This window comes from Monosiga brevicollis, genomic scaffold (assembly GCF_000002865.3).
Source record: "Monosiga brevicollis MX1 MONBRscaffold_47 genomic scaffold, whole genome shotgun sequence".
Taxonomy (NCBI): Eukaryota; class Choanoflagellata; order Craspedida; family Salpingoecidae; genus Monosiga; species Monosiga brevicollis.
The window spans coordinates 108,423-120,595 of record NW_001865084.1 but is presented as its reverse complement, the minus strand read 5'-3'; the positions used below and the strand labels follow the sequence as shown (position 1 = coordinate 120,595).

General features: G+C 54.7%; 3 protein-coding genes across 3 annotated transcripts; 2 read left to right on the top strand and 1 right to left on the bottom strand.

Moving 5' to 3' along the window:
- The first annotated feature begins 598 nt into the window (after positions 1 to 598).
- MONBRDRAFT_39295 (uncharacterized protein) lies at positions 599 to 2,684 on the top strand. The gene is made up of 7 exons (XM_001750756.1): positions 599 to 620; positions 761 to 857; positions 958 to 1,046; positions 1,250 to 1,394; positions 1,527 to 1,601; positions 1,733 to 1,830; positions 1,922 to 2,684. The coding sequence occupies exons 2-7, from the start codon at positions 770 to 772 to the stop codon at positions 2,504 to 2,506; spliced, it is 1,080 nt and encodes a 359-aa protein (XP_001750808.1). The 5' UTR covers positions 599 to 620; positions 761 to 769; the 3' UTR covers positions 2,507 to 2,684.
- Positions 2,685 to 3,001: 317 nt separating this feature from the next.
- On the bottom strand, positions 3,002 to 7,998 carry MONBRDRAFT_30296 (uncharacterized protein; the record flags this gene model as incomplete). The annotated part of the gene is made up of 14 exons (XM_001750729.1): positions 3,002 to 3,295; positions 3,405 to 3,617; positions 3,689 to 3,793; positions 3,889 to 3,947; positions 4,081 to 4,230; positions 4,344 to 4,677; positions 4,864 to 5,261; positions 5,295 to 6,477; positions 6,595 to 6,913; positions 7,049 to 7,128; positions 7,248 to 7,328; positions 7,476 to 7,556; positions 7,685 to 7,780; positions 7,939 to 7,998. The coding sequence occupies 14 exons, from the start codon at positions 7,996 to 7,998 to the stop codon at positions 3,002 to 3,004; spliced, it is 3,453 nt and encodes a 1,150-aa protein (XP_001750781.1).
- A 2,254-nt stretch (positions 7,999 to 10,252) lies between these two features.
- On the top strand, positions 10,253 to 12,010 carry MONBRDRAFT_30295 (uncharacterized protein; the record flags this gene model as incomplete). The annotated part of the gene is made up of 5 exons (XM_001750755.1): positions 10,253 to 10,383; positions 10,561 to 10,730; positions 10,874 to 11,016; positions 11,126 to 11,356; positions 11,846 to 12,010. The coding sequence occupies 5 exons, from the start codon at positions 10,253 to 10,255 to the stop codon at positions 12,008 to 12,010; spliced, it is 840 nt and encodes a 279-aa protein (XP_001750807.1).
- Between the last annotated feature and the right edge of the window lie 163 nt (positions 12,011 to 12,173).

Genomic DNA, 12,173 nt, shown 5'->3' with positions numbered 1-12,173 from the left:
CCATTTCACATCAAAAAAAAAAAAAAAAACTCTTGAAAAAATAACGTAAAATAAAAAGGGGGTCAAAAGACGTTTTGTTAACATTATTGACCCCTTCTTGATGCACGAATGTCAATGAGACTGAGAGACTGGACACCCAGAGACTAGGAGACTAGGAGACTCAGTTCACACACACACACACACACACACACACACACACACACACACACGCACACACAAAAGGCAACTTACTCACGAACCACCACACACGCACTCACACCTTGCTAAGCAAGTTGCATGCTTGACAGTGGTGTGGTGTGCTTGCACCATGCCCCCCCCCCCCTCCTCATAGTAACCACAAGCTCTATGTGTGTGTGTGTTAGCACATTTTTCTTCAAGCAAGAGTACGTACAACTTACGCTCTGGATGTGTGTGTGTGTGTGTGTGTGTGTGTCTCTCTCTCTCTCTCTCTCTCTCTCTCTCTCTCTCGCTCTCGTAGCGCTGGTTGGTGCAGTGGCAGTGGCGGCGGGAGTGCATAGAATCCCCGTGTGAGTGTGTGTGGGTAGGAGCAGGCTCATGGGTGTCATTGGTTGGTGTGTGCTTGCTTAGGCTGCATTCAGTTTTGTGTTCGACAAGCAGAGGTTGGTCTTTGATGATTTTCAATCACTGGATCGAATCGCTGGAGCCTTGGTTCCTCGATTCGCTTCGGCTCGTCGCTGGGTCGGACCACACCCGTCCCTCACCCTGTACGCCCCTGTACGTGCTTGATTTGTGCCTCTAGACAAGCATCATGGGTTTTCCTTCGGATATCAAGCCAGGTGTTGTCACCGGCGACAACCTCCTGAAGCTGCTGCAGTACGCCAAGGACACGGGCTTTGGTATGATTCGCCGTGTCGAGTCGAAAACTTGATCTTGTTCTTGCCATTGCTCTGTGCACCCCGTGTGCCTGTTCTCAACCCATTCTGCACTCTATTTCAGCCATCCCCGCCGTCAACTGCACCACCACCTCGACGGTCAATGCCGTTCTCGAAGCTGCCGCCAAGGTTAACTCGCCGGTCATGTGCCAGGTAAGCCTTTTCCCCCAACACGATCCGCTGAACGACGCACAACCCCACGCACCTGTACCCCATTCCAATTCCCTATTATGCGTTGTACTTCACCCCTTTGCTTGAAAGGCCCAAGCCTGCATGTGTGTGTGTGTGTGTTTATCACCCCATGCCGTTGTTCTCAAACGCTCTACTTTTTTTTTTGCCTTGTCAATGTCCAACAGGTGAGCCAGGGTGGCGCTCAGTTCTTCGCGGGCAAGAGCCTGCCCAACGACAAGCAGCAGGCTTCCATTGCCGGCGCCGTCACGTTCGCCTTCCACGTTCGCCTCATGGCCGAGCACTACGGTGTCCCCGTCATCTTGCACTCGGGTATGACTCGTCCTCCCTTCATACCAGTGTGGTGTGCTCGATGTTGCAATAATGATTTGTCATGGGACCCATTTTTGCTGCTCATTGCTCACGTCAATCACTGTCCTGCTCGACATGGCTCGGCCCGCGCAGACCACTGCGCCAAGAAGCTTCTGCCCTGGTTGGACGGCATGCTCGAGGCTGATGAGAAGTATTTCAAGGAGCACGGTGTGTACTTGTGGTCAATGCTGGCACCAGTGCTGAGAGTATGCAGCTCAATTATGTCATACACAGCATAATGCATCTCCATGCACACAAACCTCTCACTGTTTTGCAATTTACTCGCACACACACGACAGGCGAGCCCCTCTTCTCCTCTCACATGATCGATCTCTCCGAGGAGTCGCTCGAGGACAACATCGCCACCTGCGAGTCTTACCTTAAGCGCTTCGCCAAGGTTTGTCCATTCATCTCACGTCATCGCCCCGACTGCCGTAGTGCTTCGGCTCGTGCCTCATAGCTCTTGCCGGCTTTTCTTCCCCTTGCAGATCAACATGCTGCTTGAGCTTGAGCTCGGCATCACCGGCGGTGAAGAGGATGGCGTGGACAACACGGATGTGGACAACAACTCCCTTTACAGCCAGCCCGAGGACGTGTGGGAGTGCTACCAGCGTCTCAGCAAGATCAGCCCCATGTTCACCGTGGCTGCCGCCTTTGGCAACGTGCACGGTGTCTACAAGCCCGGCAATGTCAAGCTCTCCCCTGAAATTCTGGGCAACTCGCAGTCCTTTATCAAGGAAAAGCTTGGCTGCGATGAAGACAAGCCCGTCTTCTTCGTCTTCCACGGTGGCTCTGGATCGGAGAAGGACAAGATTGAGACCGCCCTCACGCACGGCGTTATCAAGATGAACATTGACACCGACACCCAGTGGGCCTATTGGGATGGTGTCCGCAAGTACGAGGCTGACAAGCACGACTATCTCCAGGGCCAGATCGGCAATCCGGATGGCGACCACAAGCCCAACAAGAAGCAGTATGATCCCCGTGTCTGGCTCCGCAAGGCCGAGGAGAGCATGGTTGTCCGTCTTGAGGAGAGCTTCAAGGACCTCAATTGCGAGAACCGCCTGGCCTAAATCGGCTTGACCAGGGATTTCTCGTTTAGGTGTGTTTTGTTGTGGGCGTGCTCCAATCTGGTTGAAAAAAAAAAAAAAAACACAAGTGCTTGGGCTCTCGCCTTCGGGCCATCGCATCGCATGACCTCTCCCTTCGACAAATACAGCAGCGCCTCGCGAAATAGAGGGGGAGAGGGGCATTCACACACATCAAGATTGAGTTTACTTTGACAGCTCATTGCAATTGGGTGGTGTGATGAGCGGGCCTAACGTAGCAAAGAGGAAGGAGACACGGTAAAAATATAAAGCTTGGGGGGGGGGGAGCCGAAAGGGCTCAATACACAAAAAAATTCGACCAAACCAAACAGTAGAATGGTCTGTCATCGTGCTGTGCACACTGCTCTGAGCACACTGTCTGAGGATCATCATGAACAGTGCACCAGAGAGTCGATAACACGCGCACACGGTGCCAGAAACATGACTCACGATGCCGCTCAAAAGACAGGCAGAGCTAATTTACTTGGCCAAGGCCGCGCGAATCTCCGACACGAGTCCATCAATCAGCGATTCGGCTGAAGCCTTGAAATCGATCGATATTGACTGTTCTCCCTTATCCTTGGCCAGGATGCATACGACATCACCATTGACTGATTCACCAAAGAGCGAGGCAGCCTGATCCACAAACTCGACACCCGCAAAACCAAGCGAATGGATGGCATGCACACCCTGCGCAAACGGAGCACTGCAAGAAAATACTTCGCTCTTGCTCGCACTTAATGACCCACTCGACAGCTGTTCCGTAAAGCGATCCTACAACACGAGAGGCAAGTCGGCAGGGTCAGACCACCAAAGATCAAGTCGTGGAGCTGGGGTGCACACAGCATGTAAACGCCAATCTGCACGCAAGCCTCGTCCGCACCGTGGAGCACGCCTCCCGCTTGAAAAAAGTGGAGCAGCCAAGAGCAATTTCAAACGCCAGCTCGCCGTCAGCAGTGTCCGCTGTTGCATACTCAACCTTGCCCGTCAGGGTCACGGGTTTGGTTGCATCCTCGACGCTCAAGGTGACAACAGCCTTGTGCTGCGTCGACATGCCCAAAGTCTGCGGCTCGTTCAAGCCTTCTTGAGACGCCACCTGCATGTGGGAACGGGTATGGGTATGAGTTGAAGCGGCATCCCGATACAAAGCGGGAAAACAAGGCATACCTTGACACTCGAGGCCGGTTCATCAATGTGCAGGCTCTTCAGAGTGACCTCGGTTTCGACGATGTTCTGAAAGACAAAGGTGACTTGCACTTGCTTGTCCAGACCCTAGCGATTGTCAAAATCAAGGCAAAAAATCAAGAGGAGGTCTGCAACAGCGCTCTTTGCCAGCAGTGACAGGTACAAGGAGCTGCGAGACCTACAGAAATGGCGTAGGCAGAAGCCAGATGATCGCCCTTGACAAGCGGGCGCAACGCCAAACCTAGAGGGGTGCAGACAAGTGCCATACAGCGGCAAATCAGACCCTGAACAAAGCGGAGAGCAGTGGTGCCTACACGGACAGGTCGAGCCTGGTCACGCATAGCGTGCCGTCAAGTCAAGAACAAGATACGCACTTGGTGAGCTTGGTGCTTCGCTATCGTGGTGTTTGTGCTTCTTCTTCTTCTTATCCTTCTTATCCTTTTTGTCTTTCTTTGACTTTTTCTTGGTCTCGCCGGCCGCTGCCTCGGCCACGGGAGGCTCGGCTGCCACCTCAACAACAGCCTCTGCCACAATCAAGCAGGCGCATCTGAGTGAGAAGAGAGCTCAAAAAAAGTACAGAGAGCTCAAGGCAAGTATCAATCGCGCAAAGGCGCGGAGACAAAATTTGGCAACCCACCAGGCTCGGCATCCTCGGTCACAATCTCGACATTTGCAGGCTCAGCCTCGGCCTCGGCTTCGTGCTCGTGCTCGTGCACATGCTCATGCTGGTGTGTGTGGTGTTCACCGTGCTCCTTGGATTTCTTCTTCTTCTTCTTCTTGCCATCCTTGTCGGCTTTTTTCTTGGCCTTGCGGGCCTCGCGAGCACGCTGGCGCTCGAGCGAGGCCAGCTCCTCGGCACTCAGGCCCTTGGAAACGTGGTGACTGGGCGTGGGTAGCACCATCTCACTGGCATCCATCGGAGCATCGAGGTCGATGTCCAGGGCCCGGTGCGGATCATCCACATCATTGTTCTAATTGTGGGTTCCAATGCGAATCGCGTGAGTACGGTGCGCTGGACCAAAGCTGGGTGGAACACAAGGACACAAACAACGCGCTCTCCCTTCCCTCCGGGCTTCTTCGCCTTTTCCTCTGCTGGCCCTTTTTGGGCCCTGCCGGTGAAAACGGTCAAGTCGTTCCGAACGAACTGGGGTACCTACGTCATCGGGGTCACTGTCCGCGACACCGTCGGGCATTTCCTCTGTGGCCTGGATCTCGATGGAGGGTTCGGGTTCGGATTCCGAGTCTGACGGCACGGGCAACCCCTTCTTTTTGAGAGCCTTCTTTTCCTTCTTGGACAATTTCTTCTTCTTCTTCTTCTTGGGCATGGTCGGAGCCACATCGAGACCCACGTAGAGGGGTGTTTGCACCTCAATGTGGTCAATGGGGATTTGTTCCACAGGAATGTCGCTCACGTCTTGGAAGGTTGCCTTTTCGGGGGAGTGACGCTCACCGCCCGTGGCACCACCCAGATGGTAGGGGTTTGCCTGTTGCATGGCCAGGCGCTCTTGGCGCTTGCGGTTGCGTGTCTCCTCGTCTTCGTCCTCGTAGCGTGGGCCTGCAGCAGCAGCAGCCCCGACAGGGGTGGTACCAAAGCCAAAGTCAAGGCCAAAGTCGAGATCGTCATCATCCTTTGTATCGGCTTCGTCGTCCGAGGCAGGTGGGGTGTTGATCCATTCATCGAGATCCAAGCCTTCGGGCACGGGCACTTTGCGTTGGGCCTTGGGGGCCACGGGGTTGAGTTCTTCGGCGAAGAGCTGAAGCAGCTCGTGGTCAAGAGCCTCACCCTTCTCACGCTGTGCTGCCAGAAACCCGACCATTTCGCCGACAAAGACAGCGCGTTCCTGGACCTCGAGGTCGCCACTTTGAACAAAGAGGGGGATGCGAGAGGTGATAACGTTGACAATGGCGTTGAGGCTGTCGACGCTGCCCTCCCCCTTTTGAATCTTCTCCGTGAGGCGAGCGTAGATTTTCAGGGTATTGTGCACGCAGACGGCTTGAATGTGCGCGGGCAGGGACGCGACACGTGGCTGAAGCAGGGCCTCGACGACCGCTGCCTCATCCGTGAGGTGTTCGGCATACTCGCCCACGACAAAGGCGGAGGCGTAGAGCACCTCATTGATGCCGTTGATCGTGCTGGAGAAGAGACGGGACTCTTGGAGCAGGCCCGCCAGGGCGGGAACGGCAAAGTCGCGGATGGACTTGACGCGAATGGCCACGTCCATCAACTGGGTGGCCAAAAGGCGGCCATGGCGGGTGTTCTCGACACGGGTGAGCTGGATGAGGACCTGAACATACCACTTAAAGTCGACGACAAACTGGTAGTGGTTCTGGGCCGACATGTCAACAATTTTTGAGACGACCTCGTCGCGATAGGAGGCCCCGTCAGAGTTTTCAAGATGCACGAGAAGGCGGCGCACAATGTCCACAAGCGTCTTTTTGTTCACCATGCCGGCAAGGAGATCGAGGGCACGGAGACGAATGCTCTCGTCGCGATCATCGAGACATTCGATGATGAGGTCACGGTGCGGAAGAACGGCCTTGGGTTGAATCTTGAGGACTTGCGCCATGGCTTGCAGACCGAGGTATTTGAGGTTTTGGTCATGGTCCTCGATGAAAATGCGCAACTTCTGGACACAGAGCTGTAGAGTCGAGACATGCTCGGGCATCCCAGAGAGCACTGTTTGAATGCACTCGTAGAGCAGGGACATGGCCGGGGTGCTGTTGATCAGGTCTGTGAGGGGATCGGCCAGCTTCTTGGCCAGGCGCGGCTCCTGGTGAAACGACCGACAGAACAGAGGTCATGACAGATCAGGCAGAGGCTGGGGCAGCGAACACAAAGACGCGGCGCGGAACATTGAGTCAAGTGGCGAGCTAAGGGGCCAACGCACCAGGGGGCAGAGGGCAGCAAAGAGCTTGATAATCTTGATGCGCATCCAGTTGTTTTGCGAGCTGTTTAGAATCTTGAAAAAGGTGGGTGCGAGGGAGAGGTAGTTCTTGGGATTTTTGCGGGCGAGTTCACAAATGACGGAGACGGCAGCGCTCTGAACGGCGGGGTCCGAGTCTTCCAGCTTGTCCTTAAGGCGGGGAAAGGCCGCACGCAGCGCTTCGGGGTACTTGAGAAAGAGCGGGTACGTGCACAGCGTTGCTTTCTTGCGCACGTAGGGACGAACGGAGGTCATCAAAGTGATGACATCGTTGCCCAGATCGCTGTTCCGCAGGAAGGCAGCAGGCAGCAGAAGGCCGTGAGGCATGATGCGGAGGGCAGCCAGAGGGAGAGGGCGGACCCCAGAATATTTGTGCGTTTTGGTGCATGTGGTTGGGGGCATTTACTGTTTGGCATACCGTGCCAAGTCAGGGGTCATAAAGTTGCTGAGGCCGTTGAGTGCCAGGCCGACTTCGTACATGTTCTGCGAGGTGAGGCCCTGTGGGTGTCGAAAATGATCAAATGGCGGCGAACATCAATGCGGCTGGTGAGACAGCGTCATCCAAGGCGGCCGTATCAACTAGACAATGGTATCTGGCGGAAGAGAGTGGTCTGGACCTTTTTCAGCATGTTGGTGGTGAGCATGAGCACATCCGTGTCCTCATGGAAGCTTTGCGCTGCCGCAAGATAGCCAATCCGCTGTCCCGTGAAAGGAGGTTGGGGGACGGAGGGTTGATTATCAAAGACGGATTGAACCATGTGTGAGAGTGTGCAGGTGCTTGAGCCAAGAGACCGACGAGACTAGCAATGTGACGGACGGGAGAGACGAGAATGGGTTGAGCAAACCTTGTGCAAGAACTTTTTCGAGGTCATGACCTCGACAATTTGGAACGAGGCCCAGGAAATGTCAAAGCCAAGCATTTGAAGCTGTAGGCGCCATGTCGACAGGCGCGGGCACGGGCGAAGATTGAATTGGGATGAGCTTGCAACGTTGGACAAGGCTTTGCTCTTGACATGGCAAACGAGCGGGGTCAGATGGGGGAGAAGCAACGCACATAGGTGAGCTTGGCGATGGCGTTGGCCTTCACGTCGAGATCGGGATTCTTGAGTTCCTTGCGGCACTCATCCATGCAGTTGCTGATGTATTTGGTCTGCAACAACGACAAATTTTGGTGTCGGCAAACGTGTGGGGCGTGAGGCGACATCGCGCGCGCGCGCGTATGCGTGGGTGTGTATGTGCACTGCAGTGCGCAGTTGGACATTGGCTGGGCAAGAGGGAGAGCCAAATGATAATTTTTTTGAAACACACCTCATCATCAGGGTGGGCACGGATCCCGCGGATCAAATCTGAGAGATTTTTCTCAAACATGATGTCGGTGTCAGAAGCGCCAACTGTTTGCATGGAGAGTCGAACATGAGTCGACAAGTCAAAGAGCGGCAAGAAGGTGGTACAGATGAAGCCAGCCGTGTGAAAAAAAAAGAGGGCAGAGGGGAGAGCGTTCAATCACAAGGCAAGGCAAAGGATCAAAATAAGTGAGAAAGACATTGGGGGACAAGGGTTGGGGGGGGGAACAGGAGGCGACTCGAACGTGAGCGATCAACGACACACCGCGCGTTGGCCTCTGAGCCCGGCACAATCAGGTCCAAGGGAGGGACGACGCAAGGAAGCAGACCCTGTCACGGCAGCAAGGACAGACACACAGCAGACCAAGGCATGCGTCAGGGTGCAATGAGGGTGTGAACAGGTACAGGCGCCAGTGTATGGGTGAGCGCGAGCACCGCCCAGCGGCGCACAACAGCCGATCGCTCAGTGTCAGTCAAGCCCAGTGCGGCACATGCAAACTCGACAGATTGCCGGGCCTGCGTTCATTGTTCTATCAAATGCATTCCGGTCCCTTGAACACTGCCTCTTCCCCCCCTCCCCCCATGCTTCCGTCCATCTCTCTGTATCCGTTTGCTTCTCATACTCAATATCCATGCCACTGCCAACAGATGACGCGCTGCCCTTTTCGGTGCGTTGTGTCGCTCACCTCCTGCGAAACAAGTGAACAACAACAACAACAACAACAACTCTCTCTCTCCTCTGTATCATCCGCTTGCAAGCAAAGATCAGTGGAGTAGCCTTGCAGCGGGCTGGCGGGAGCTGGTAAGCTTGTATTGAACAAGACGCTGTTTTTACAGCTCAAGCAATTGTGATTTTAACTCAGATCGCGTTTAGTGTAACTAATGCTGCACTATCATAATACCCGCTCTTTTGTTCCCCTCGAATTGTCAGATGTCAGATAAATTATATTAAAGGGGTAGATGTAACTTTACAAAACCCCATGGTCTTGCTGCAAGGTTCGGGTTGTCACACCATGTCCTTCTTTCGCGACGGCGACTTGTTGTCAGTCCTTGGTCTGAGATGGCTCCGCGCCTGCGGCTGGGCCTGTTTGTGTTCTGTGTGTGTGTGTGTCCGCTCCAGCATTGATTCTTTGTTGTACCTTTGTGCTGGTGTGGAGGACGGCGCCCGTCGTCTCCGGTGGCCAGTGCGTGCAACCACGACCATCCTAATCTTATGGAAGCGAACGGCAGCCGCAGCAACCCAAGGCCAGAGGGAGACGCAAAGGAGGATGTGTGCTGAATTTCTTCTCGGAACCGTCGATTGTGTGCCTTCATGCACACGGCTGATGGGTGGTCCCAATCTTTTTTTTCTTCTCTTCCCTTTCACTGCCGCACCGCCTGCCCACTTCCGATTGTAACACATTGCCCCAAAAGCCCGAGCACGTCGGCCAGCAATTCCACCCCGACACCGACACGACGACAGAAGGGGGCTTGCAGCAAGCCCCATCCCTCGTCCCCCAATCCGATGTGACACCCCCCTCCACCTTTCTTGGGAAAGCCGCAAGAACCGGTCCATCCACGTTTGTCCGTCTCCCATACTCTGCATTCGAATATCTCCCATACTCATATGCTCCCACCGGCTGCTTGACAACGCACCCCCCTCTCCGACTCAGGGAGACAGTGAGGTAGGTGGTGGGGGTGGGGGGGCTTCATCATCACCTGTACACCCCCCTCCACACACACACACATTCCATTTGCGACAGCACATTGCGCTATAAATGTGACGCAAGAGAGAGAGAGATTTAGAGAGAGAGAGAGAGAGAGAGAGAGAGAGCTTTAAAGAGAGATTTACAGTTCGAGATAGAGAGAGAGAGGCATTCAACAGGACCATCATGTTGGCGACAGCAGCACCACAAGCAGCTCACACTTTAGCTCGTACCGATCCGGCCATGACAACCGAAGTCAGCCAGGTGAGTGTGTGCCCTGTCTCCGGGGTTTTTCCCCGTCTGCCCTTTCTGTCTTTTACCACCTCGCACGCAGACATACACACACAAGGCTTCAGCTTGGCTATTGCCCTTGCTGTGTTCGGCTGCCGTTGGTTGTTCCATCATCACATACTTTGACTTTTAGACAGCACAGCACAGCGCCGCTGCCATACACACACACACGCACGCACACAGAGACACACTCAAGAGGGGCTGTGAACGCTTGATCTTCCACCACCCTTGCGTGCTGCCAAACCCGCTTCAACTTCAACCCCACCTCCCTCACTACTGCCGTCGCCAAGGGCTCACTCCGCCATGCTCCCTGCTCACACGGCTACAATCACAAAGAGCAAGCGCGAAGTCGCGGCCGCCAACCGCGGCCCGGGCCCCGCAACCTACCAGCTTCCTTCAGATTTTGGCAACCTTGGCAAGAACGCCACCAAGCGGTAAGCTCCTCTTCCCGAGCCCTCCCTTCCCTGGCTGTCTCGCTCTCCATTTTCGTCAATTCCTGTCTTCCTCTTCCTCTTGCTCTTGCGCTTCCCCTTCCGCTTCCCCTTCCCCTTCCTCATGCTCATGCACATCTGCTTCCCATCCGTCTTGGTTATTTTGCGCCCCCCTCACAGGGGCGCCGCAGCCTTCTCCATGGGCGTCAATGCCAAACCATCGGAAAAGGAACGCTCCCCCGGTCCCAAATACAACTATGATCACACCCTGACGCCTCGTGGCGCCCACAGCCAGCCAGCCTACTCGATGGCCGGACGACACGCCGCCAAGCCTAAAGACGTGACCCCTTGTAAGTCGACCCCCTCTTCCTCACATACCCCACCCAAGTATCAGCGGTGCTGCTCGTAAAAATACCAAAACGAATGCGGCCCTATTCAGCATCGCCACACTTGTGCTCAAACCCACATCTTGCATGACCTTTGCCCCCCATAGGCCCCAATCAATATGGCGAGACGGCGCCTGTCACGACAAGCCGTGTGCGCCGAGCACCGGCATTCACCATGGGGCAACGCAAATTTGCTGCCGATGACACCATCACCCCAGGGCCCAACACTTTTGTACCCCCCTCTCTCATGGTAAGCGCCAATGCCTTGATGAATCCATGCTCTGCTGGCGCGATGCGTGTGGCCTTTGTCCCGGCCCATCTCCCTCACTGTCTCTGCCTCTCTGGCTCGCTTGGAGCAGACAAAATCGCAATTGTCAACCAAGTCAACGGCTGCCGCCTTCACCATGGGCGGTCGCATTGCCAGCGCCAAAAATAAAGGCCAACCCGGTCCTGCTGACTATGCCGTCGTCGGCTTCAACGGCAGCAAGCGCAATGTACCGGCTGTCACCATTGCCGGACGCCACAAAACCAAAGCAAACAAGGAGGTCACTCCACCTGCCACAAAGTATAACCCTCAAATCAAGTCAAAGGTTAAAGGGTGAGTATCCTCTTTTTTTCCGTTTCAATCTGATGTGTCTCCAGCTCTCTTGCCGGTGTTGTGGTGGGGTCTCTTTGCAATTGCCCCGCCAATGCTTGGCCTTGCATCTCGATACACTTCTCCTCACCTCGTCCCATCAACTGACCTTGCCCGCGGATAGTGGTGTATTTGGCACTCGCCATTCAGATTTCGTCTATATTCCCCATGCCAAGTGACGCCAACCATTTGCAATCTTTTCCCGACCTCGATGCTTCATCAGCCTTTTAAAGACCTTTGCCCACTTTGATCAGCGTCTCCCATCTTGCCCCCGCTTCTCTGCGCGACCAAGTGGCTCCCCTCTTTTGACCCCCTTTACCGTGCCTTTCAACTCCTAGCTAAACTAATCTGCCCCCTTGTTTTTGCATGTGTCCGACTTGATCCGTCTTCTTGTCATCCATCCGTGGCGCCCTCTTCGCCACCTTCACCTGAATGTGTGGATAAGCTCTTTCCCCGCGGGACTTGGCTCTTTGTGCCATTGTTTTTCGTATCTTTGTGTGTGTGTGTGTGTGTGTGTGTGTGTGTGTGTGTGTGTGTGTGTGTGTGTGTGTGTGTGTGTGTGTGTGTGTGTGTGTGTGTGTGTGTGTGTGTGTGTGTGTGTGTGCTTTAGCTTTCATTCTTTGATTCGCCTCTGTGGACAAAGCCACGCGTTGAATGTCTCGTGCCCTCCTGTTCTTTTCCCCGCCGTTCTCCGCCTTGGCCTCCCATGCTGCTATTTGCCGAGTCGCCCTCTTGTCTTGACAAATTTAAATGATTCAATCCCGACCATGTCA

Bases quoted from the DNA above. Each gene is read 5' to 3' on its own strand.
- MONBRDRAFT_39295 (XM_001750756.1), top strand. From the start codon at position 770: ATGGGTTTTCCTTCGGATATCAAGCCAGGTGTTGTCACCGGCGACAAC. The intron at 858-957 runs GTATGATTCGCC...ACTCTATTTCAG, and splicing joins CGCCAAGGACACGGGCTTTG to CCATCCCCGCCGTCAACTGC. The intron at 1,602-1,732 runs GTGTGTACTTGT...CACACACGACAG, and splicing joins GAAGTATTTCAAGGAGCACG to GCGAGCCCCTCTTCTCCTCT.